At 40.4% G+C, this 25,124-nt stretch overlaps 3 protein-coding genes across 14 annotated transcripts in view; 1 reads left to right on the forward strand and 2 right to left on the reverse strand.

Annotated features, from left to right (window-relative positions):
- Window positions 1-16,029, reverse strand: part of LOC116619849 (serine/threonine-protein phosphatase 6 regulatory ankyrin repeat subunit A) — an 18,399-nt gene extending 2,370 nt beyond the window's left edge. For 3 of the 11 annotated variants that reach the window (XM_048732528.1, XM_032385100.2, XM_032385101.2), the window contains exons 1-35: window positions 15,863-16,029; window positions 15,440-15,773; window positions 14,971-15,013; window positions 14,839-14,898; window positions 14,647-14,710; window positions 13,983-14,093; window positions 13,513-13,623; window positions 12,905-12,930; window positions 12,403-12,499; window positions 11,840-11,878; window positions 11,393-11,418; window positions 11,250-11,318; window positions 10,886-10,967; window positions 10,564-10,653; window positions 10,163-10,289; window positions 9,988-10,067; window positions 9,817-9,875; window positions 8,561-8,606; window positions 7,397-7,487; window positions 7,073-7,114; window positions 6,507-6,583; window positions 5,852-5,901; window positions 5,683-5,779; window positions 5,365-5,460; window positions 5,049-5,159; window positions 4,563-4,662; window positions 4,343-4,463; window positions 4,043-4,106; window positions 3,419-3,508; window positions 3,108-3,227; window positions 2,725-2,763; window positions 1,960-2,073; window positions 1,609-1,670; window positions 1,391-1,471; window positions 616-693 (exon numbers count right to left, since the gene is read on the reverse strand). In XM_048732528.1, coding sequence (XP_048588485.1) covers window positions 616-693; window positions 1,391-1,471; window positions 1,609-1,670; window positions 1,960-2,073; window positions 2,725-2,763; window positions 3,108-3,227; window positions 3,419-3,508; window positions 4,043-4,106; window positions 4,343-4,463; window positions 4,563-4,662; window positions 5,049-5,159; window positions 5,365-5,460; window positions 5,683-5,779; window positions 5,852-5,901; window positions 6,507-6,583; window positions 7,073-7,114; window positions 7,397-7,487; window positions 8,561-8,606; window positions 9,817-9,875; window positions 9,988-10,067; window positions 10,163-10,289; window positions 10,564-10,653; window positions 10,886-10,967; window positions 11,250-11,318; window positions 11,393-11,418; window positions 11,840-11,878; window positions 12,403-12,499; window positions 12,905-12,930; window positions 13,513-13,623; window positions 13,983-14,093; window positions 14,647-14,710; window positions 14,839-14,898; window positions 14,971-15,013; window positions 15,440-15,569 — 2,693 coding nt within the window. In that variant the 5' untranslated portion in view covers window positions 15,570-15,773; window positions 15,863-16,029. Of the gene's footprint in view, window positions 1-615; window positions 694-1,355; window positions 1,472-1,608; window positions 1,671-1,959; window positions 2,074-2,724; window positions 2,764-3,107; window positions 3,228-3,418; window positions 3,509-4,042; window positions 4,107-4,342; window positions 4,464-4,562; window positions 4,663-5,048; window positions 5,160-5,364; window positions 5,461-5,682; window positions 5,780-5,851; window positions 5,902-6,506; window positions 6,584-7,072; window positions 7,115-7,396; window positions 7,488-8,560; window positions 8,607-9,816; window positions 9,876-9,987; window positions 10,068-10,162; window positions 10,290-10,563; window positions 10,654-10,885; window positions 10,968-11,249; window positions 11,319-11,392; window positions 11,419-11,839; window positions 11,879-12,402; window positions 12,500-12,904; window positions 12,931-13,056; window positions 13,070-13,512; window positions 13,624-13,982; window positions 14,094-14,646; window positions 14,711-14,838; window positions 14,899-14,970; window positions 15,014-15,439 lie in introns of those variants that run through there. The other 8 variants (XM_048732524.1, XM_032385096.2, XM_032385102.2 and 5 more) reach the window with 6 other exon arrangements.
- Window positions 16,030-16,168: 139 nt separating this feature from the next.
- Window positions 16,169-22,663, forward strand: LOC5515367 (glutathione reductase, mitochondrial). 2 transcript variants are annotated; one of them, XM_001635508.3, is made up of 14 exons: window positions 16,172-16,391; window positions 16,801-16,827; window positions 17,680-17,768; window positions 17,845-17,914; window positions 18,244-18,376; window positions 18,449-18,503; window positions 18,973-19,072; window positions 19,250-19,336; window positions 19,409-19,561; window positions 19,675-19,716; window positions 20,540-20,609; window positions 21,029-21,160; window positions 21,372-21,505; window positions 21,984-22,663. In XM_001635508.3, exons 1-14 carry the CDS (start codon window positions 16,236-16,238, stop codon window positions 22,131-22,133), a joined length of 1,398 nt encoding a protein of 465 aa, XP_001635558.3. In that variant the 5' UTR covers window positions 16,172-16,235; the 3' UTR covers window positions 22,134-22,663. The 2 variants fall into 2 exon arrangements, with proteins under 2 accessions (XP_032240995.2, XP_001635558.3); XM_032385104.2 differs by having other exon boundaries at window positions 16,169-16,391; window positions 19,250-19,561.
- Window positions 22,399-24,840, reverse strand: LOC5515366 (PI-PLC X domain-containing protein 3). The gene has a single exon (XM_001635447.3). The coding sequence runs from the start codon at window positions 23,821-23,823 to the stop codon at window positions 22,831-22,833; it is 993 nt and encodes a 330-aa protein (XP_001635497.3). The 5' UTR covers window positions 23,824-24,840; the 3' UTR covers window positions 22,399-22,830.
- Window positions 24,841-25,124: the final 284 nt, after the last annotated feature.

The raw sequence follows: 25,124 nt of genomic DNA on the forward strand, positions 1-25,124 counted from the left end.
CTACCGGTCAGTCGACATCTGCACTCTAATTCGCAAGACATCTGACGCCATTTTACCACCCCAGCAAAATTCGAGGTGTGAAAGCATCCACTTCAATCGGGTGATTTAGAAAAGATATTGCTACGTTTTTTATTGAATTCCTTAAATTAATCCTAAAACAATGTTTTTAGATGGTTATTTCGTGATTTTCCTTACAAATTATTCTTCCAAATTGAGTAAAAAGTACAATAATAAAATCTTATATCACAATCTTCCCATGACGTTCCAGTCGCACAATGTCAGTTCCACCTCTAAAGCTACGTGCAAACAGAGCCAATATTGCTGCAAAAACAGTCAGTTTTGCAGTCTCGCAATTTTGGCGCTGTTTGTGTGCCAGTTTGAGAGGTTCTGCGTCAACATTTCCTTTATCTTGTTATCAGCCGAAAGGTGGTGACGGGAATGCTGGTCAATGCTGGTGCTGTTTGTACAGGGTCTAATTACTGCATATGCGATATTTATCATGCTATGAATGTCTGTCTGTTAATCAATAAACCATATAAACCAATTATTCGACCATTACTGTAAATATAAATGAGCTTATGGTTGATTGACAAGGTCACGTATGGTAACACTCACGTGTTTCCCGCGCTGTATGTGGGGTTTACTGACGCTCCTTGTCGAAGTAGAAAGCGAACTGTCTCCACGCGCTTGGAGCTAGGGGAAACACATCGATACTCAAACAAAATCGTACACTCAGAACTGTAAAAACACGCAACATAACTCCATGTTTCATCCCAGTAGCAAACAACAAATTCTGCCAGAAACATTTCTTCTCTGATCTCGTGAGCTTGAGGAGTGATTCGGATAATGCCTAGTGCACACTAGCAACATAACATAACGACATGGGCGCGCGCACTGTGTTTAGCCCGACATGGACATAATGACATAAAAGAAAAAACATGGTAATGGCTTAGAAAGGGTGTGTGTGGCACCATAGTAATGGCTTAGAAAGGGTGTGTGACGCACCATGGTAATGGTTTAGAAAGGGTGTGTAAACGCATCATGGTAATGGCTAAGAAAGGGTGTGTGAACGCATCATGGTAATGGCTAAGAAAGGGTGTGTGAACGCACCATGGTAATGGATAAGAACGGGTGTGTGAACGCATCATGGTAATGGCTAAGAAAGGGTGTGTGAACGCATCATGGTAATGGCTAAGAACGGGTGTGTAAACGCACCATGGTAATGGCTAAGAACGGGTGTGTAAACGCATCATGGTAATGTATAAGAAAGGGTGTGTGAACGCACCATGGTAATGGATCAGAACGGGTGTGTGAACGCATCATGGTAGTGGCTAAGAACGGGTGTGTGAACGCACCATGGTAATGGCTAAGAACGGGTGTGTGAACGCACCATGGAATCTGCTCCAGTAGTATCTTGTGGACCAAGATATCAGTCTCATTCTCCTTGAACTCAAATCCATTCGAAGACAACCTAGACAACACAAGATGTCCATGGTAAATAAAAAGAAATGTCCTACGTTTCATTCTCCGATACACAGGCCCCGGCCGAAAATAGGCTGGTCAAAGGAGTGAAAATAATATCTACAGAAACTGAAGAAGCATACTCACCATTCAGCACATTCCAGGTGGTCATTAGCTGCCGCGAGGTGGAGCAAGCTTGGGGGAGAGCACTAGAAAGAGATCAAACACACCGGTAAAACACGTGAACAGTATCAATGCACACGTGATGAAAAGCACGTGATACACATGTACACAAGTCTTCTAATGAATGACAGCTCGTGACAAGCACGGGTAAAACACGTGATAGTCTACCACATATCGCTGTTAAGCACGTGGACAGCTGGTGATGCATAATCACGAAGACACTACACGGGTAAAGCACGTGATACTCTACCACATATCTCTGGTGAGCACGTGGACAGCACGCGATACAAGTTGGCCAAGACACGTGATTCTCACCTCGTCTTCCATATCGAGGCTTCTCCTTATATGGCCGTCGCTATCAAAGAGAAGTAGCGCTTGTATGGAGTCAACACGACCTTGCATAGCACAACAATGGATGGGCATCAGACCCTGGCAAGACGAAAAAAGGCGAGAAAATTGCAATAAATTGACCAGGCATTCGTCCAAAATATTAAAGGGCTCTGTCTAGAAAAGATGGCATGACTTGGCAGCCACGAATCTGGCGCTCTTTTTAGGTTGTCTGTGGTGTTTGGGGTTGACTGAGGCTGATAAGTAACTCTTTCAAGCACCCTTTGTCAACCACATAAATATCTAACAGAGTGACATGGCCGACTAAGCTGATAAGTTGGCTTCCTCCCTAACATAATGATAATAATAATAATAATAATAATAATAATAATAATAATAATAATAATAATAATAATAATAACAATAACAATAACAATAGTAATAGTAATAGTAATAGTAATAGTAATAGTAATAGTAATAGTAATAGTAATAGTAATAGTAATAGTAATAGTAATAGTAATAGTAATAGTAATAGTAATAGTAATAGTAATAGTAATAATAATAATAATAATAATTTAATATAGCATTATAAAAATCTCAATGCTTTACAAACATCCTACTCTATTCTACTCAATAATTTCGCTAAAACTCTAACTAACACATATATAACTGATGTATATATATACACACACATATATATGTATATATATCTTAACACTAATGATAATATTTCTTATTCTCCTATTACCCTACCCTATCGTTCCTTATCGTCAATGGAGCTCCCTTCATCAGCTGTGAACAACAAAAATATACAAATTTGCTTTAACGCCAGCGATTGAAAGAGAATGGAACATTATCGCATTCTCTCTAGGAAATAAAGAAGGTGATAGGGTCACAATTCAGAGCTCGACCTTTTCTAAATATAATTCAGGTCATCTAGGATACTAGGATAGTCTCTCTGTTTTGAGAAAAAAAGTTTTTTTGTCTAGGGGGGAAAAAGTTTCTGTGTCTAGGGGGAAGGGGTAGGGGGGTATTGTTCAACGTTTTCTAAATACACAGGTATGATGCTCATAACAAAAGGCAGATATCTCTTTGTTTATAGTGTGGGGAAGGCAAGGGAAAAGGCAGTTTCTTACCATCTTCTCGATGCACTCGAGGTCGGTCGGCTCTCCCGTTTCTCCGTAGCATTTCACGTGTAGCGGGGTGTTCCCGTCATGGTCCACACAGTCGATATTCGCGCCAGCCTCCAGTAAAAGCTACAATCAGACAATACTCCAAATGATAGCATACCATTTATAAGCAAATTAGCCTGGAAGGGTATCAATAACGAGGCAAATACTCAGCCGGTAGCGAAAAATAATATCTTGGGGAAGGAGGGGAGGAGCGAGCCACTGGTTCCTCCACACCCCCTTGCTACGGTCCTGAATACTGACGGGTGTTATCTCACCTCGACAGTGTCCGAATCCTTTGCCCTGTGTAAGGGCGAGGCTCCCTTGTAGTCAACAAGATTCACATCCAGACCTTCGGCGAATAACGACTATAAAAAGTCGAGTGTGAGTGAAACGAACTCAAAAACGGAAGAAATAGTAAAGACAGGCGTGGTGAGAACCGGATTATGGCCAAATTCTTTGTTGTGTAACGTCGGCGAATTGAAAATCCTTGTCTGGTTTTGGAAAAGCGGGTCAATCAACCGTCTGGACCAATCGATGGCTTTCATGTTTTCACTGTCGCATCATAAACTATTTGACACACAGCAAGGGAATTGATTGGTTACGTTGGTATGATTGACTTCGCGCTATTATCAGTCGCGCAACAACAGATTCGGCTAAAAAAAAAACTATTAAAAACACCTTTGTCATTGCTCTCACCAAAATTATATGGAGATAAATTTTGAAAGAAAACTCGAAATAGCCATCTAAAAACAAAGTTGTTTACGTAATTTACCAAATTAATTGAAATTATCACGATAGCTTCTCTGCATCAGCCAACGCCGTGTTCACACACTTGTTATAAGATGGCAACATTTCGGCTGATCGTGACTCTTTAAAGCCTATAGAGATACGTGTCTGACCTTGATAATGTGAATGGCGCCAAAAAACGCAGCTGTGTGAAGAAGCGTACTACCGCTGACACATCTGAAAAATAAAAATCAATTACGTCAATTAAGGGCGATTCACGAAAAATATTTCAAAATTGTTGGAAGTTTCTTCGAGGAAATGACTGACAATTTAGAGGGGATGGACTGTTAAATATCGCAGATTCTAATAGATTCTTTTATCGGTTGAGGTTTCTGTCGGCCCACCAGAAATAAAATGGTGAGATTGCCGCTTTTATCGCGACCCTTCCCTACACCACCCCTGTAGGTGTGTACCTGCTCTTGAGGCTGGCCATGACGGTTTCACGCCTGTGATGAGCGGCTATGACGTCAGCAAGAGCATTCAAGTCCCCGGATATAAGTCTCGGCACCAGCTCCGCCCACTGCTGAGACTTGGCTTAAAAAACAAGTTCAAATATTTGATACACCCATTCTTTGAAGAAGGAGAAATAAATAATTAGCTGTTCAATTCAGCAAATTCAGGAGGCAGTCGTACCTTCCCAAAAGATTTTCAGCTCATAGTGCCTCATGAGGTCAAATGCAGTCTTGCTGTTACGGTTCCGCCTTTTGACATCGGTCCCCCATTCGATCAGCAGCTAAACACACAAATAAGCTTTAGTAAGGAACGTTGTTGTAGTCTTTACGTGACGTTTCGTGTTTTGGTTATTGTTGTGATTGTCTTTGTGTGACATCTTATGTTTTTGACGTTTTTTTTATAAGGTCTTTGTATGACGTATCGTTATTTCGTTATTGTTGTAATGGTCTGTTATTGTTGTAATTGTCTTTACGTGAAGTGTGTTTTGCTGTAGTTGTAAGGGTCTTAACGTGACGTATCATATTTTCGCTGTAGCTGTAAAGGTCTTTTCTTGACGTATCGTGTTTCCATCGTTGTTGTAATAGTCTTCACGTGACGTGGAGTTTTCGCTGAAGTTGTAATTGGTATTTACGTGACATATCGTGTTTTTGCCTTTGTAGTAACTACCTGCCCTATGTCTTTGTGTAAGCTCTCTGTGGCGAGAAAGAACGGAGTGTTGAGCTGATTGTTGAGCGAGTCCACTTCGGCTCCGTTTTCCAACAAGTGCTCGACGATATCCTGAAACCAGTAAAACCATTAAACCACCATTGGTTTCTGGTTTGGTTGCTTGTCTGGTTCGTATTGTTTGTGTGCTTTGCTTGCTATGTTTTGCTTGCTTGTTTGTTTGCATGGTTATTTGTTTTGCTCTGTTTTTTTTTTATTATTATTTTGGTTGATAGTTTGGTTGGTGTGTTTGGATCGCTGGTTGTTCTAGAGTACTTACAAAATGCCCGTGTCTGCATGCCATGTGTAGGGCAGTGTTACCAGAACTGTGCTCACGCGAGTTCACAAACGACTTATCAGAGTGGAAAAAAGCAACCTGAGAGGGAAGCATAAGGTAGATGTAACAATAAGATCTCACAGCAGAAAACGTTTCAAAACAGAATCACAACCAGAAGAGTACAATAGAGCAATAGAAGATTTGCATAGAACAGTGGAACCTCAATGCAAAAATACATTAAGGAGACAGAAAACTTTAATAGTTATGGTATAAGACAGTGCACCCCCTCCCCCCCCCCCCTCAGCAAATCCTCGCACTCACCAGTTTCTGTACAATGTCCAGTTCGCCAGTCTTGGCCGCCTTAAACAGCAGCCTCTGGCACTGAGTGGTGGTACCAGGGAATACCTGGTAAAGAAACCTACAAAACAATGCTGTCCAGTAAGTATGACAAAATTTGTAACACAAAACTTTTCAACTTCATGATTCTTACAGTGATCCGGCTTTCAAGGTCTTGTTTCGTGATGGACTTTCAAAGAATATCTGTTTAAAATAAAAAAAGGTTGATCAACCTATATTAAAACGCTTAAGCCAAAAGCACCTGATTGCTTCGATGGTGTTTAGTGGCGCTCTGATTGGTTCTGATTTGTGTTTTCCAGAGGTTCTGATTGGTTCCAATAGGAGTTTTGTCTCGTTCTGATTGGTTACGATTGGAGTTTAGGCGTTCTCATTGACTTCCATTGTTGTTTGTTTGCGTTCTGATTGGTTCCATTAGGTGTTTGGTTTCGTTCTGATTGGTTACGACTGGAGTTTAGTTGAGTTCTCATTGGCTTCCATTGTTGTTTATTTGCGTTCTGATTGGTTCCCTTTGGTGTTTACAGGCGTTCTGATTGGTTCCCATTGGAGTTTAGTTGCGAATGGAGTTTAGTTGCGAATACATATATATATGGTAGCAATGGCTTTTATATGGGGCCAAAACTACTACAGGAGCAATTCCCCTTTTTATGGGGTAATGCTACAATAGAGGAGGAATGTCTTTTATATAGGGCCATCTTATTAAAGGGGCCATGCTCTTTATATGAGGTAATACTACTAAACGAGCACTGCTCTTTACATGGAGTAATGCTACTGGAGCAATGGCTTTTTACCTCCAGATCCGGATAGGTCGTGGCATTAACTTCCTCCACATTTACTTCATCGATGCCCAGCATTTGACGCACTGACACTAGACGAATCAACAAAGAACATAAACTAAACCACAGCGAGTAGCTAGGATTGGCAATAGTGGTGATCAGGCCGTGTAGCACTCGCCCCAGAAGCTAACACTCTACCGCTGAGTCATCTGGTACAGTGATTGCTGCAAGTAGTTGTGATTTGCAAACAGTTGCAAGTGGTGTTAAGTGGCTGCAAGTTTTTGTGAGTGGTTGCGAGTAGTTGCGAGTGGTTGCGAGTAGTTGCGAGTAGTTGTGAATGGTTGCAAGTAGTTGCAAGTAGTTGCGAGTAGTAGCGAGTGGTTACGAGTGGTTGCGAGTGATTGCGAGTGGTTGCAAGTAGTTGCGAGTGGTTGCGAGTGTTGCAAGTGGTTGCGAGTGATTGCGAGTGGTTGCAAATAGTTGCGAGTGGTTGCAAGTAGTTGCGAGTGGCTGTGAGTGGTTGCAAGCAGCTTGTTACGAGTTCAACAGAATACCTCCTTCTTGCTGAAATAGTCACTTACTTTTACCGTCGGAGTTCCCCGAAAAGTCGTCGTAGAAAATCCCTAAAGAAAGTACACAAGCAAAGTTAGTTATAGAGAGAGGGTTTGTGAAGGCAGCAGCGAAAGGAGAGCTTATTATGAAGTGAGTTGTTAGAATAAACACAAATACTCTCGAAAATAACACCTCAGTAAATGTGCCATACCTTGGTCGTCTATCTCTTAAGAATGAATGTCAATTCACTAGACTGCTTGCCCCTCCTTCTTTGGCGAACTTCCGTGAAGGAGAAGTTGACTAGAGCGCGTGGTTTGCCCCCCCCCTCCCGCGCACGCGGCTAACTAATTCACCTGTCTTCTTGTCCTTAATAACCAGCTTGCGGCCTTTCCACACGGTCTCGTTCGCCTTACTGCTGTAGAACCCAGTCCCACACGTCAAACTCTGACAGTACAGACATGTCACGTGTTAGAGACGTCGAGAGATAAGAGGTCGCATTATTAGAGGGAGGGGAGGGGGTCATTCTGACAATATCAAGACATTTTACCATTACTGGAGGGGGTTGAGCTTGTTATCGCCAATAAAATGGGGATATTTAAATAATGTGTTTCTATTCTAGAAAGTGCACATTATCGTGAGATTGTAATGTTTGGCGTTTGCGGCACCTTTAGCAAAATTCCACCTTCTTCAGTTTGCCCAGAAAAAGTCTTAATAAAGACGTAAATTTTGGTCGACTGCGAAATTTTGTTACATGATATTCATTACTCTGGTTCAAGAACTACTTGGGTATTTTGCATGAAAGTATGTGTAATAAGAGTACACACCTACTCAAATAGTGCTGACAGTGCATACAGCGAATGGCGAATGGCAGTTCTTAGATCGAAATTTGCTGGTGGGTACTAATAATTCGCTCGAATAAAGGTAATAAATAACCTCCTGCGATGCCAGAACCATAGATTGATATATCGAACACAATATATTGAGATCCATGATTCCCTTCGGTCGTAGAACTGCCATCTCCAATTGCGTTTGCTAAACAAGAGGAAAAAAACAAATCACATCCCTCTAAATCAAACCTCTTAGACTTCCCCATAGCCCCTTTCATAAAGACCCCTAGAGGACAGAGCAAAAAAATGGCAAGTTTTCCCAAAATAAGGTCTGGTTAACTTCGGTAAGCTTGAATTTTTGCATAGAGGTTCCTTATGTCATGTTAACCAACATATCAAAAAGTGTTTTTCTCTAATGGATTCGTCTTCGAGATATGAGGCTTGAATTTCAATTTTCAAATGTTCAAAGTATAAATTCTCCTCGTTTGTAGGGCTCTGATCAGAAATTAAGCCAACTTTGCTCGCTAATATCTAAATTTCATATCTTCTAAATTTCTTTAAAATTTGGAATTAAGCTTTTGGCCAGAGGAACTCCTTGTATGCGGAATCTTGAGCTTATATATAAAGAATTGGAAAATTTCATGTCATTGTTTTCCTCTGTCCCTCTATTGAAGGCGGTGCAGCACATACCAGGTTGATGACCATGTTGACTGTTAGATCATTAATGGTAACATTCCTAAAAAAAATTGCATATCAATTTATTTTGCTCGTGACATCCTCGATTTTATCCTCGAGTTTATGCAACTCAATTAGACGCATTGTGTTTTAGCGCAATGCACATGATTTCCACATAATCTATTAAAGACGCGCGTTCGTTTAGCATTCGCGCGCATTACTCATTATTTTCTCACAGTTTGAATTGATGACGCGCGTTTGATTTTATTTTGCGCACATTGCCTCAGTCTTCTCACAATTCCAATTGATGACGCGCATTTGATGATAATTTGCGCGCATCACTCAATGTGTACTTATAATTCCAGTTGATGACGCGCATTTGTTTATTTGCGCGCATTGCTCATTGTTTTCTCACATATTCAATTGATGACGCGCGTTTGATTATCATTTGCGCGCATTGCTCATTGTTTTTTCACAATTCAAATTGATGACGCGAGTTTGATTATCATTTGCGCGCATTGCTCATTGTTTTTCACAATCCAAATTGATGACGCGCGTTTGATTATCATTTGCGCGCATTGCTTATTGTTTTTTCACAATTCAAATTGATGACGCGCGTTTGATTATCATTTGCGCGCATTTCTCATTGTTATCTCACAATTCAAATTGATGACGCGCGTTTGATTATCATTTGCGCGCATTGCTCACTGTTTTCTCACAATTCAAATTGATGGCGCGCGTTTGATTATCATTTGCGCGCATTGTTCATTGTTTTTCCACAATTACAATTGATGAAGCGCGTTTGATTATCATGCGGCCATCGCTTATTGCTTTCTCGCAAAGGACTGTCTTTAATTTGAGCCCGAATGCCAGACTTTGGTAGTCAGTAAGGAGACTTCTTGGATGTTTTCCCATATTTTGTTTGTATCACAAGCTTGAACGCGGTAAGTTAGTATGAAAGAAGGTTGTAAACAAACTCCACAGGATCATCTCTTTCTTATTAAAAATACCTTTTTAAAATGGAAACTTAAATATTCATTTTGCCCCGATCTATTCGAGCAACCCGGCATGCAACACGCAAACCCACCATCTTTGGTGCATGTTTCCGTCATCTTGGAATTTGACGTTCATTGAACTTGACTGCAAGGATGTAACAGAATGAACCACGCACATTTATGGTCTTATTCGCGTTATTATTAACAGATTTCCACACAAAAAAAATAACAATATACTCGACAGTGTTACAGTGTTTATATCAGGTCTTAACATACCTGGGCACCTTGACGATGTCAAATCGCTGCACAATTTTATTAGATACGGCGGCTCGACACTGAGGTAACAAAAATGCCATTTAAAAAATATGCAACGGAACAGTATTGATCATAGATGGTTATACATGAAGTACCATATAAGGTCATATGAAGTACCATATAAGGTCATACCTTATTTTGTATCTCGGCCACCTGTTTGACCCATGCTGCACATTTAGTGACGTCATAGTTCTGTTCAATGATCGTAATTTCTGGAAGTTAACATGCCGAAATTTAGTTCGATTGTTTGCGTAGAGATGCTACAAAGAGTCATTAAGTTATGCAAAGCGCAGACATACCGACGTACCTTGATCATACTCCACAATGATGTTTTCAAGCTCCTTCTGTCGTTTGAGGTCCTTCATGACCGTGACGAGTTCGGGGAACTGCTCGAGCTCATCCTTGACACCGATCTTTAACACGTTCAATTCATCCTGATACAACAACAAACAATGCCAAGTTGAATTAATCCTAAGACAATAACAAACAACACGTTTAATTCATACCGAAAAAGCAACAAACAAGAAATTCAAATCATCGTGAGATAGCACCAACACGTTTAATTCACGTATCTCTAGCTTCATCACCGTTGATTCAGTGAATTGTAACCGAATGTGAAGCAATGATTCTGTCCATTGTGCCAGCTTGAGCACGGTTTGCGACTGGGTGAACGATAACCGGATGTGACGCAATAATTCTGTTCCTTACCAGTCGTTTTAGCATCGCCCGTGATTGGATAAACTTGTAACCACTCATGAAAAAGAACGCGAAATACGCACATACCGACATCACATCTCCCTGTAAACACGAAAAGCAAGTTATTGTTTGTCAAAAGTAGGCTGAACTTGCGTTGCTTTCGTTGACGAAAATCTTTTCAAAGCTGTTGTAACTTACAATACACTACGAGTTTTATAAATCTCCCTAAACGACATTTATCTACCTTGCTTAAATACGCTTTTCTTACCCTCTTTTTGGAAGCGATCACAAATATTTTTTGCCGAGTATTTAGAAGTAGTATAATTTAGCTTACCTCGACAAGGTCCTGTGAATCGAATGGATTTGATGAGTGAAACATTTGGTTTGCTGTCTGTAGGGCAAGGTTGATTGTCCACCTGAAAATGTTGCAGAATTCCTTAGTTGCATTACCTAAATATGCAGCGCTGCTTGGCCAGCCATTTAAACCCGAGTCGTTCGTAGTATTAGCGTCCGCTTATGGTATTATCATTGTATAAAAAAGGGAACTGCAGGTAAATGAGAAGTAAAGTCTGACCACTTAGTAGCTATCACGACGACCCTCTAAAAAATACAGTACATTTGGCCAAAGGCCAGTTGCTGGCGAATGTCTAGTTTTCTAAGCGGATTTTGGGTATGAATAACATGCAGTACGTACGTACCTATCGTTTAGAAGGATTTCTGTTGTAAATGTTTCTGGGACAAAGGAATTCACCAACGCACAAAGTACTCTTTAAGAAAAGAAAAGGAAATTACAATAGTGAGTAAAGCGAACAAAATTTCAATAAATACGCTTATGACAAACCTGCTGTCCGTAAGATCATCGATGCTCTGCAGAAAAAAAGGGAAAAAAAATTGAGAAAATGAGTCTTCATGATTCCTTATGTGTCCTTATATTTCCTACCCTTGTCTTACGCGTTTTTTCACGCGCGTTGGCTTTCACGCTACATTTTTACGCGCGTTATGTTTCGCAATTCCCTATCACGTGTGTTGCCTTTCACGTTGTTTGTCGACGCATATTGTCACGTTCACGCATGTTAAATTTCGCTATTCTAAAAGACTGCGCGTATTCTTTGGCTAGAAATACGCATTGTTTTTTTTTCCTTGTCTTAAAGCGCAGTATCCTGAAGTGCATTGATTCGCGTTTGCTCTTCACACGCATTGTTTATCGCACTGTGGTTGCGCAAAGTGTTACCTACTGATAGTAGGTACACATTTACTATAATCACAAATACGAGAAGTTTGTACTCACCATTACTCCTCTAGTTAGCTTGCGCCCTTCCCTTGTCATCTAAAAAAATAACTAATTATTTCCAATTGTGACGCGATAGATCAGTGGTACGGGCTTCGCTTCTCAAGCAATAGGGCAGGGGTTCGAACCGTGGTCAGATCAACTTGGGATTTTTTCAGAGGTGTAATAGACCTGGCTCTCTACACTGGGGACTGTGAATCCCTCGTCTTCGCGGATAAGGACGTTAAGCCAGATGTCCCGTCTCTCATCGCACATCATTAACCTGTATTGGGGGATGTAAAAGAGCCACTGGGGACGCTTGCCCGTGGTACCATCTTCAGTGACAATGCTTACACACTAACTCACTCATGTTTGTAAACTGCGTGGAGTAGTCCGTATCTACACACTGACGGGTTAAGTCAGTCACATGTGAAGCGCATTTGATCATTTCGTATGTTAAAGTGCGCTAAACAAATGACAAACATTTCATTTCATTTTATGACGGCTTCTACTGGTGACTTTTAAGGGCCACCTGAGGCTCTCTCATTAACTTTACACCATTCAAAGACCTCAATTTCACTCACTCTCAGATGTGCATTGACCATGTCCAGAATGCAGTACTCCGGGGATGGGTAATTCCTGGTCCGTCGACGCTTACTGACCATCTCATCTGATGTAGTTCTGGAATGTTCCAGATGACAAAGAATAAACTCTATGCGTTGAATAGCCATAGCCACGGGGTACAACCACCTCCTTCCCCCTCCCTCACCAACACCACTCTTTTCTCAGACAGACTGATATTATAGAAGAAAAGTATTAGAGATGAAATCATTCATTCACCTATCATATATGTTTCATATATTAGGTTGTGTCATTCAAAAACAACAAACAAAGCCAGAAGTCCCAATCCATTTAAATCAATTTAGTTAGTTTTGGCCAGCGCTCAACACCATCAGCTACCCCTAATCTTTTCTACAGGTTTAGTCACATCACATGTATACCATTTTCTTTACTACCACAATGTAAACAAACTTGATGCTTGATTCAATGGTTATACTAGATAAGTAACTTATATAGTCTACTTACTCAGTGGTAGTAGGGCTGGGGGAAGACTAAAAATAAAACAGAAAGATAAAATAAGATTTTTGCTTCTCTGGACCAGTGTGTAACATGGTCAATCAGGACAATGTTGACAAGTATTTTGACAGGAAAGGGGTGCGACACCATAACTTTCTTACCTCTGGTGTAGAGATGGGTTTGCGGCGGAGGGAGCGTGTGTAACATGGTCAATCAGGACAATAATGTTGACAAGTTTTTGGACAGGAAAGTGGTGCGACACCATGACTTTCTTACCTCTGGTGTAGAGATGGGTTTGCGGCGGAGGGAGTGTATGTAACATGGTCAATCAGGACAATGTTGACAAGTTTTTTGACAGGAAAGGGGTACAATTCCATGACTTTCTTACCTCTGGTGTATAGATAGGAGTGCGGCAGAGGGAGCGTGTGTAACAAGGTCAACAGGGCAATAATGTTGACAAGTTTTTTGACAGGAAAGGGGTGCGACACAATGACTTTCTTACCTCTGGTGTAGGAATAGGTGTGTGGCGGAGGGAGCGTGTGTAACATGGTCAATCAGGACAATAATGTTGACAAGTTTTTTGACAGGAAAGGGGTGCGACACAATGACTTTCTTACCTCTGGTGTAGAGATGGGTGTGCGGCGGAGGGAGCGTGGGCCAAACCCTAGCATCAAGTCCTTCTCTACCTTGTGGGTAGGTGTCTTGGGGGGAGGGGGCGGGGGAGTCCACTATGGAAAACAGAAAAAGCAGGGATTACACAAGGGGATATGGGTGTGGTATGGTTGGGGGGGTGTTGGGGGTGGAGGAGTTGACTTTGAAAAACATGAATGTCAAGGATGACACAAGGGGGTATGAGTCATCAAGGTTGGGTTGGGATAGGTCCACTTGAAGTCATTACAATTCTATAGTTACACAGAGTGGTATATTCTCAGAAGGTAAGAAATGGGAAAGAAGGAAACAAAAAAAGACTTAAAAAAAACAACACAAGAGATGTCAGACTGCAAATTGTCATTTTCGCTAGGGTTGTTCAAATAGGGTTTGAAAACTTTGATAGCTTCTTTTACTGCTAATGCAATAAAATACTTACAGAAAAAGGCTTAGCAACCAGTTGAGCACCTGTCTCTCTCTGGAGGAATTCAGATCGCTCCCAGACATACCAGATGTCATGGCAAACAAGACACCACAGAAGGTCAAACACCTGACAAATAATACATGGGTGCTGTTTGAACAATAAAGAAGCACCTTGTGGATAATTTAAACAGCTTATAAAGGCTGTAGGTCTTCTCAAGGAGGGTGATATAAGTGCATACCCAGAATGTGAGAGTGGGGAGGGAAGCCAGCAAAGGCATCATGTGAAGAATGGATAGTATTTGACAATCTTTTAATATGAAACAACAACCCCTGTGCACTTCTCTAGGTAAGGGCCTGGAATACATAGGAGACAGTCGTTCCTTGAATTTTCAATCTAGTAAGATTATTCATATGGAAAGTGAAGAGAAAAGCATCTGCCTGAACCTTCTTCCACCCCCACCCCTACTTCCCTCCCCTTTCAAGCATTGTGTGCCGTAAATAAACCAAATGACTAAGGCCTACCTCCTACATAAAAAATATAGCTTTTGCCAGGGCAGGAAGTTGTTCTATGCCCCCATGGCCTGTAGACTCCCCCCCCCCCCTTACAACACCCTTGCAGGCTAGGGGTTTTGGTGCAATCATCAAAAGGTAAAATATGATAAAGGTGCACTTTACAATACCTGTTCTGCAGCTCTCATTGCAAACATTCTGGAATCTACATATGTATCTTTGGGAATAATTTTCCTGTGAAGTAAATTATTTCAATGGTAAGTATTATGACTATGGCTACTTATAGTGAATATAATAAATAGTACGTAAATAATGATCATAGATTGAAATTTTAAATTAGGTGAAGTAACTACTGTACATACACAGTCTTGAGCTCCTTCACGATCCACTCCACTCTGGTCGTCTTTTGTGTCTGTGTCAAACTACAGAAAAAAAGGATGTGTTAAGTTATGGGGAAAAAACTAAATAAATAAAAAATCAAGAGACAAACTTACCCTTCAAAACTTTGCAATTTGTCAAATGGCCGACCAGTCAAACCTATTCACATGAGAAAGACTGGAGTGTCACTCAGGCAGTGCAGGGGAGGGGAGGGGAAGGGGTAAGAAACAGAGTAGGACATAGGCAAGAGGGGTTAGAGGGGGGATTGAAAATCGTAAAGTGAAGTGGACCAAGTAAAGTGGGCTTAACCAAGATTATATTGTGTGAACACCTTGTCTCAGGCCCACACTGGGGTTGACCAGCTGACAGTCCACTCTACCCGACCCCTGTTAGTCTTAAATGCAAAAAAATTGTAGCCTCTGGTCTCCAGGGTACCAGATCCCCTTCCCTTAAAAAAACTTTTATATCTATATAACTTTTAGCTTTTATATCATATACCTCTATAGTTATCGTAACCACCTAAATTTTATAATTACCATGATTATTAACATCATCATCATCATTATCATCATAATTAACACTTACTCTCAAGTAACATCTTCATGTTGTACCCCTTCAACAAATCCGTTAAGATGTTGTGCATCAGGTAACCAGTGGGTGCCAGGCGCAGGTTCACCCAGGCCGTGAATCCATTAATACGTGTGTGCAGAGACATGATCTCTCTTCTTAACACTCTGCACAGCAATCTCTAGATGACATCTCAAGAACACCCCACAACAACTTCTCGTGTTTCCACAACTTTCGTTCTTGTCACTTATCACATTATCATCACTTAGTTAGCCCATTGCTTGACTAATTATAACTCATGAGCGTGCTGTTGCTCTTCGTAAATAAACTTGTGGGTGAGCCAGGCAGAGTTCTAGAGATAAAATGCCCAAATCTAGCAAAAAGGAATGTTTTTTCTCACACTTAGCGACAAGAAGCCACTTGTAAACAAATAGTTCTTACCTCCAATCAAAACTAATAAATACTAATTTGAACTACTTCTAAGTAAAAAGGCTGAGAAAAGCAAAGCAAGAAGCGTATATTTTAGTAGAAATCCTAGAAATATCCTTGATTTGATGCAACCAGGAGTGAATTTCGATGTTTCTTTTCCACGGATGTCTTGCTAAACATTCAATCGAATCCCGCCATCTATGAGCACGCGAATATCCAGCGGTCAATCATATGGTAATTTCGGGATTGATTTATTCACATGGTATAATACTTTATAGAAAACAAATAGTTATACTTATATACTCCTTACTGCTTTTTTTTCTTTATTTGGAGTATCCTCCTGTATTGACCCTTCTCCTCTCTAGTCCCGTGTGACCCCAGCCAAATGCGAATTTCTCTGCGTTTGATGATGGCTGCCGTAAAAGCCTACGACTATGTTGTGATCGGCGGAGGATCTGGAGGAATCGCCAGCGCTAGAAGAGCGGCAGAGTTCGGTGTGAAAGCTGTCGTTATCGAGCATGCTCGGCTCGGTGGTACTTGTGTAGGTTATTTCATCTTTTCTCCCAAATTTCGGTAGATTTGTTTGCCAAGTGCATTAGCCTCATTGAGCTCAGTTATTTCTGTATACCCCTGTTCTTTTCATTGGATTGTTTGTCTTTGTGCAAGTAAGAGTTTATCAATCAATGATAAACAGCCGATTTTGACAATTAAGAAGCTCAGAGGTGAACTCAAGTCTTGAGATCAGTAAATTATTATTGAACCATCTCGTTTAGATTTCAATAATTCCAAAGACAATTTGATTGTAGTGTTCTGCTTATTCTTATATTTGTAAATCCAGCCTTAGGGTGCTCATGAGATTAAATACAGTACTACGACAATTACAGTACTTGGTCTTGATTAATCTTGTTGTAACTTACCATTAGTTAATCTCTTCTTTTACACAACTGCAGGTCAATGTTGGCTGTGTTCCGAAAAAGGTAAGAAACAGAGTATTTTTATCAGGTCATACAGAGTCTGTCTTATGGGAGTGTAGTTGTGGGACATTGCGACATTGACAACACTAGCCCCACCCCCTTCTATTCTCTCTACATCCCTCCAACCCTTTTGCACATATGGACACTTCCAAAATGCCTGCTGAGCTTAAAGCCGCATTGTCACCAGTTTACTTCCGGTCGACCACGTAACAGTATCCGATGGTTTTTAACGGAAAACGCGAAAAATATTTCAAAATATTGAAAGCAGTGTGTTTATTGGAAGTTTCTTTGAAGATCTGAATGATAATTTAGAGCGGATGGCCTGTTTAATATATTGGATTTTTATAGATTCTTTTGTCTTTTAACGGTTGAGGTTTCCGTCGGACCTCCGGAAGTGAACTGGTGATAATGCGGCTTTAAAAACTTGAGATCTGGCTCCCCTCATTTTTTTTCTTTTTTTTTGTCCCAAAATTTTTCCCTATAAATGCATCAGTGGCTTTGCTCAAAAAGTCTTGTAAAGAGGCTATACTCTGTAATTGTGCTGATTGACAACTATTAGTATTATAGCAACAATAGGGGACTACCACATTTTTTTCTAAAATTATAAGGAAATAAACAGAAGGGGTCGGGCTGCCCCCCCCCCCCCCCTAGTTTTCTGTGTCATGCCCTCTCCCCCCAGGATTTCAAGGCCTGCTATGGTAGTGACTTCGCAGCATACATGTTTTGCATCATTTGTCCCTCTGCCATTGTTAGGTCCTATAACATTTTAGGTCCCTATTACTAGAGGCATATGTATATAAGTACAGCTACTGATTGCTTATTCGTTGACCATTATAACATTACCATCCATTTTAGATTATGTTCAATGCAGCTATGTGCGCTGAGACACTGCCATATTACAAGGACTACGGTTTTGATGTTACTTTAAACAAGTTCACATGGAAGTATGCCTTTCTCATTAAATTTGTAATGATTACTTGCTACAGTAGTGGCTTAATTGACCATACATTACTATTGCAGGAATATCAAGGAGAAGAGGGATGCACATGTTAGCAAACTTAATACAATCTATGAAAACAACCTAGGCAAGGTGATGTGTGAACTGTAATCTTTTTAACTCCTGATAAAAAAACAAATTCCAAGAGCCAGATAGTCTTCCAAGACTAGCTACACCTCCCTGTGATTTAATGTTTCTAGATATTTGATAAGTATCTTAGCCGCTCACTTAAAGAAGAGAGATTTATTTGAACGGAATAGTATCTGAAAAGTGTAGGCTGAAAATCTAAGCAACCTTGTAAAGTTACCACTTTCAGACAAATGAAACTGGATGCTGGGTGTGACTTGATCGTGTGGAAGTTTAATAGTGGTATGATCAACGTTTTTAAAGCAGATTAAAATTATTTTTTGTTTTTCACCTAGGCCCATGTAGATTTTGTTGCTGGTCATGCCCAGTTTACCCCTGATGGAAACGTAAAAGTAGGTGATCAGCTGTTCTCTGGGAAACACATTCTGATTGCTACAGGTGGAGTACCATCACTGCCTTCAATACCAGGTATGACCAGGAATGTGTCTTGGATATGGGTCACCAAGTGCTGGTGTCTCACAACTCATCTTTTTCTTCTAGGTTTTGAACATGGTATAACAAGTGATGGCTTCTTTGAGCTGGAGGATCTACCAAAGTAAGAACAAATGGCTGAAAATTCCCATTAGCTACCTAAAAGGAAGAAAGAGTTTGCTCAACAATCTTCAATCAGTGATCTAGCCTGAGAAATCCTTACTCATAAATATCATGGTTCTCTTGGTCACCTGCTTTTTATATATGTTTTGGCCCTGGGAATAGCCCACAGGGCACTCCAGGTTCAAATATAGATTTTTTTTAGAGCCCCCTCCCCCAGTAGCCAACTAACCCTGAGCCAATTAAAGGTGTTTCCCAGTTGTCATTCCCAGTAGAACTGTCAAAAGAGTGTATCTTGGAATGAACCGTGACTTAGGTAGAATTTTTGTCACTGAATATGTCTTTGGCAATCAGTGTTTTAGAATGGAATCTACTTTATTAGCAACCTTGGGGGTGAGCACGCCCCCTGCAGCCACACCTAGATACATCCATGATTGTGATTATACAATTTTTTTATTTGGATGTTTTTGTAGAAAAGTGGCAGTTGTTGGTGCTGGCTATATCGCTGTAGAGTTGGCTGGTATTCTCAATGCTCTTGGATCTAGAGTTTCTCTTCTCATCAGATATAACAATGTAAGGGATACACTAAGAAAAGAAGAAAATATGACTGTTTGACAAGAGGTACAATACATAAGGAAGAAATATGATTTTTTTACAGGGTCTTCTTTTCAAGAAAATACATTTAATTTTTAATCAAATGATTAGGATTATGATATACTATATATATCATTTGTGCTTCTTTTGTGCTAGGTGATAAGGAATTTTGATTCAATGTTAAGTGGAATGCTCACAGAAGAAATCAAAGATTCTGGAATTGATCTCTGTACTAATACAACTGTAAGTATACACCTCTTGTGTGTTGATTTTGACATTGTCGACCACTTATTTTTACACACATCTTGTCTGCAGACTGAACAAGTCTCAAAAGACAGCAATACTGGGCTTCTAACTCTTCACACCCTTAAAAACAAGACAGAGAAAGTTGATTTATCTGGGTATGATTGTCTACTTTGGGCCATGGGGCGTAACCCCAACACCAACAATCTAGGCCTCGAGCATATGGTGAGAATTTGTGTAACCATAACATTGTAATAGTTTTTCTTCTCTGGAAGATTTCTCAAATCCTAGCATATTTATATTACTGATGTTGCTTTGCATTGTCCTTTATTTCTCAGGGCATTGAGATGGACAAAGGAGGACATATTATTGTAGATGAGGTTTGCAATTGGTTTTACTTTTTAAATGGCAACAATTTTATGCAATTGGCCATTCCATCTATAAGCATGCATGTAAGCACTCAACATGGAAACCTACGGGCGCTTACCCACGATTGGCTGAGGGAAGGGAGGGTGCGCAGTCGTAGGTATCATATGGATAAAGCATAGTATTTGAAGGTTCCTTAATAAGAAATGTCCCAACTCTTTTGCCCGCCAGGGGGAGGGGATACATGCATCCTTTGCATCCCACTGTGTATGTGCCTGATCTACTTCAACTACCATCATGCAGCACATGGTTTGTTTGGTGCAAGCTTAAAAATGCACACGCTGCATTCTGGTAGTTGAGGTAGGTTTCTATTGTAATGCATGAGCAAGCTTATAGCTGCAATGGCTTATTAGTTCCAGATGTCATATTAATTACACATGTAAAGTCATCTTAATATTTAGACTTTATGCTTTTAAAGTTTGTGTTACTTACCTTACCATTGCATAGCTGCCAACCCAACTTCGACTGAAATCTTGTGAAATTGGATGAAATACAGTAAATTTGTGAAAAACCCAAGAGAGCTAATGCGGGTGAATACAGAGAATGTATGAACATTCTCACAAAAATTAGGCTTGTGATTAAGTCCAAAATCTTGTGACACCTGCCTAATGCGGGTGAGTTGACAGCTATGCCATTGTGATTTGTACCCTTATGCAAAAAGATTTAGTTTTACTTCATCATTGCTTCTGATCATGCACTTTGTTGTGATTCGTCTTGGTTTGATTTAATTGTTGTTTTTTTGTATCATGATTGTGAATAACAGTATTTTCTTTATAGTTTCAAAACACTACTAGGCCAAATGTATATGCTCTTGGTGATGTATGTGGCAAAGCCCTTCTCACTCCAGGTAACATTTTTTGGATTAATAAATCAGACCAAATACAAGTTAAATAGGGAGATGTATTTTTGTGGGTTGCTTTATTTTATTTTACCAAAACAAGGGGTGCAATAATTATTTTTGTGGTATGCATAAAATTGTAATGACACACCATCTTCAAGAATTCTATTCGTGTTATTATATCTTATCAAACATATGGATTTTGCTCCTGTCCCTTCACTTTTTGAGTAATCTGCCTAATTCTGATTACATGGATCAATAAAAAGAAATCTAAACCAATCTAACCCCAGGGGTTAAAAATTTCTTAGACCACACCCAATTTGCTATCTCTAAGGGGTAAGTATTCCTGTTGACCACACCCAAAGTGCTATCCCTCAGGGTTAGAGTCCCCCCAGGAATCTAACCTTGGAAATCTTGTTTCTCCCCAGTTGCCATATCAGCAGGCCGTAAGCTGGCTCATCGACTCTTTGATGGTCAGACCAACCTTAGGCTTGACTATGACAACATACCCACTGTGGTATTCAGTCATCCTACTATCGGCACTATTGGTCTTACTGAAGGTACTATATGCTGCCAGGGGGGGGGGGGGGGGGGGGGGAGGGGCCACTGTGGTATTTAGTCAACCTGCTATTGATTCATGGAGTAAACTCAGTCATGCTGTAAATATATCCATTTGAAATATTGTTTTCCTCCCTGTCTCTACTGATAAGGGTTGGAAGCTTGGTGTTAGTGACTTTTGTGTACTGTGTGTTTCTCTTTTCTTGTTTGTAGAACAAGCAGCTCAGCAGTATGGTAAAGACAAATTAAAGATCTACAAGTCTACCTTTGTGAACATGTACTACGCAGTGACTGACAAAAAACATAAGACTCACATGAAGCTGATCACACTTCTTCCCGAGGAAAAGGTACAGATCAGTGGAATTTTTTCCACTAGCTTTCCTACAGACAGCCCAAGGATGTTTTCTTTGGTGTTATAATGGAATTTATGGAGAAAGCCTTATACACTTATTTTAAAAAAAGGTCTCACTAAAAAGTCCCTGTAGGGTAACCTGCAGTGGGTAAGAAGGGCTATTTCCATATAAACAAAAATCTTATGACTTTCAAAACCTGGATTTTTTTAATACTTATTTATCTATTTTATAACCAATTAGCAATGCAGGCTGCAACACATGGGCTGTCCGAGTGCTGCCTTAATTGAAATAGGTGTATATATTGCAAAAAGTATAAATTTTTTTTATTCTTCAACAGGAAAAGGTCACTTAATGATTTTTAAGGGGGTTGGCACAACTACTGTAGAAACCCCTAGATACATGACTAAACAATGATAAAGTTACCAAAAAAATGGAATTCTAAATTATGTTTTATATATTTTTTTCATTTCAGGTTATTGGTCTGCACATTCTCGGCCTAGGAGCAGATGAAATGCTTCAGGGTTTTGCAGTGGCCATAAAGATGGGAGCAACCAAGGCTGACTTTGATAATGCTGTAGCCATCCATCCCACTTCTTCTGAAGAACTTGTGACCATGCGCTGATTTTAATCTATATGTTTCCTCATGCACATCAAAGCTCTTTTCAACTTCTCCAGCACTGATGTAGATTCTCTGCAAGCCTCTAATGATTTGTCTTTGAAAGAATCCTGAGCTGTGAATATCTCTATCACAAAAGGCTGTGCCCCTCCTAGCCATGCCCTGTGCCCCTCCTGGCCACGCCCTAGCTACCCTTCACACTCTGTGTATAAAGGTCCACACATTATGTAAATAGTATGCAACTCTGCAATTATAATAGCCATCCCTTTTCTGGTGAAAAAATATTATTCAATTGATTTAATGTAATTATAGATTTTTGTAATTTCAAATAAATTTGTATTAAAAAAACATATCTCTCTCAAAATTATTTACACTTAAAGTAACAATTCTTGAAAACCTTCTTTCATACAGTACATGTATGATTTAGGTGTTTTTTTGAAAACCTTACTCCAGCAAGGAAAAGTAATTGGAAGACCGTGCTTAGTAATGTTTGGCTTGGGTAAGCAGTCGTTTCTAAGCTTAAGCAAATTGCAAAAGAAAGGTCAAAATGCTTGTACAGGAGACAAGCCAGTGCTTTGATAACCCTGCATAGATGATTTATGGCCTCCTTGACTTTCTAGCAGGCAGAATCTTTGGAACAGATCCTAATTAAGCATCAACTTTCAGTGTACTGCTCACAACACAACATTGGAAGGAGATTTTATCAGTAAAAATAATTCATACTGATGACTGTAGGAATAAACTCTCCGTGCTCCACAAAATCAGTGATGATGATATTGAATTTATGATACTTGCTGTCGCACAATGCCTTAAGCCAGCCCGTCAGGTGAATATTGCATTTCACAGCAAGACAGTCCTTAAGGGTACCTGTCATGTTGCCAACAACTGTGGATGTCTGGGGTGTCAGAACACCTTGTGTGATATGGAACGCATTATTTGGACAGTCAGACTTAAGACACTTAGTACTTAAAAAGTCCATCAGTTGTTTTCGATCTGAAACATTAGGCCATGGGGAATAGAAATAATTAGGAGGCCAGAAACATGGATAGCATTCATACACGTCGTAATCATGGTAGACAATAATCACACTCTGCTCACACGCCCACAGATCTTGTAAAGTGACATTCAAGGGGTCTTCCCCAGGGGCACGCAAAGTCTCCCCAAACATGCCTAATAATGTATCGGCTAGCCTTTGGTGGGCCTCGCTGTCCATGTTATAAAAGTGGTTGAAGTCAAGGATGACCACCTCCTTGGGTCGCTCTGCATTGAAGCGTTTCACATCTCGAAGTATCTCATTGACAAGGCATCCATAAAGACCATGGACAATTCTTACATCGTTCTCTTCAGCTCTCAAAGCTACACGTAGATCGATGTAGCGGACTCCTGCATAGAGCTGCTCGTATATGTTCAAACTTTGTGTCACGGACCATCCGTGGACGACTGACTTAGCGAATTTCCCGAAGACTGTCACGAGATTATGGATCATTTGCGGTTCATCCGGACCGACCTCGAGATCTTGATTCAAGTAAAATGTCCCCGAGTCGTGCGAACCGGGGATAACCAAGTCATTCAAACGGCAAAGCTGTTTCTCGTTAGGCAGGTTTTCCATCCAGCGAGAGAAGTCATTGTCGGTTAGTGCGGATTTTTTTAGGATTTCAAAAGGTTCATCTTGCAGTGTCGTTTGGCCATCAGCCATTTTGTTTTCATTTGCGCGTTCTAAGCTCCATTCCCCCGCAACCACAGCCGACGCCTAGAAGTTTTTACTAGTCAGCGGCTCGTTCGCTCAGTTTATTTACACTCTTTTTTTTATAAAGTAGTCTGGTAGTCTTAGTATTTTTATGATAAACAGGGCAAAATTACTTACCTTTTTTACTTATGATAAGCATGCTATTCGGCGAGGCAGTTTTTGAAAACAATGTTATTAACTATGCCAATAACGGATGCATATTATTAGAGCATTTACCGCCAAATGGCGGGTTACTGTTGGTTACGCATCGCTGCTATGATGTTACCCTATGTGTTTTGCGCCATAGATGAACAGCCAGCAAGCCCGCGTAGCAAGCGCAAATGGGAATAGAAAAAAGATGGCGCGCGCCAAAGAAAACCAGGAAGTGTGCGGATAAACAATGTTGAACACGTTGCAAGCGGCAACTTGTTCTCGTTGCACGTTCGTTCAGTTTATAACACTCTTTTTTTTTATAAGAAACTTTTTTATAAGAACGTCCAGCCTGAGATTTCACCAAATTTTAATTAAAAACATGCTAAGGACATTCCGAGGCTCAGATAGAAGAATGCGTTCTAAAATGCAGCATCAAATTGTGCTCATAGTAAAATACTCATTATTGCTATTAGTGTTATTTTCTTCCTACTAATTTCAGGGGCGGATTTAGCTTTTCGCTAATGGGGGGGTTTGGCTCAGTAACGATTTTATCGATTGCTACCCTCTAGCCTACCTGTTGACTTTGATAGTTTTTCCGGCACGAAAACCCCCTTCCACCTCCCCCCTGCGGAGCGCATTATCCAAGATGGCGGCCGGGTTATGCGAACTCCGTGTTTACGGGGTTTTCGTGCCGGAAAAACTATCAAAGCCTACAGGTAGGCTAGCTACCCTCATGCGCAGAGCTTTCTATGTCGCTCTTTTATCACCTGACCACAGGATTACCATCTTCTCGCTGTTATCAACGGAATTATTTCCCGTAAATAATCACAAAATAAAGGTCGAATGAAAACCAATCCCAATAAAGTTGTCTTTGATGTCAATAAATCGTAAAAAAATTAGGAGGAGGATGGTTATATTCCCTAGAGACCTCTGTTAGCAGGGGATATATATTTCTGCAAGTCAGCAGATTTGTGGCTTGGCGTCAGGAGCTTTCCTCATTGTTAACATGAAATGGAATTTCCTTGTTTTGACACGATATATGGCATGCCTCTCTTCGCACGAGAGAGCATGAATACACGTTTTCCGATTAGGCGTGTTGCAGTGTTACACGCCTCGTG

The sequence above is a fragment of the Nematostella vectensis genome, chromosome 9 (assembly GCF_932526225.1).
Source record: "Nematostella vectensis chromosome 9, jaNemVect1.1, whole genome shotgun sequence".
NCBI classification, from domain to species: domain Eukaryota; kingdom Metazoa; phylum Cnidaria; class Anthozoa; order Actiniaria; family Edwardsiidae; genus Nematostella; species Nematostella vectensis.

What these genes read in the sequence shown, in the direction of transcription:
- LOC5515366 (XM_001635447.3), bottom strand. Translation starts at nt 23,823, where the DNA reads ATGGCTGATGGCCAAACGACACTGCAAGATGAACCTTTTGAAATCCTA.
- LOC5515367 (XM_032385104.2), top strand. Translation starts at nt 16,236, where the DNA reads ATGCGAATTTCTCTGCGTTTGATGATGGCTGCCGTAAAAGCCTACGAC. An exon ending in CTCGGCTCGGTGGTACTTGT is followed by an intron (nt 16,392 to 16,800) that starts GTAGGTTATTTC and finishes ACACAACTGCAG; the next exon opens with GTCAATGTTGGCTGTGTTCC. An exon ending in TTCTCATCAGATATAACAAT is followed by an intron (nt 19,073 to 19,249) that starts GTAAGGGATACA and finishes CTTTTGTGCTAG; the next exon opens with GTGATAAGGAATTTTGATTC.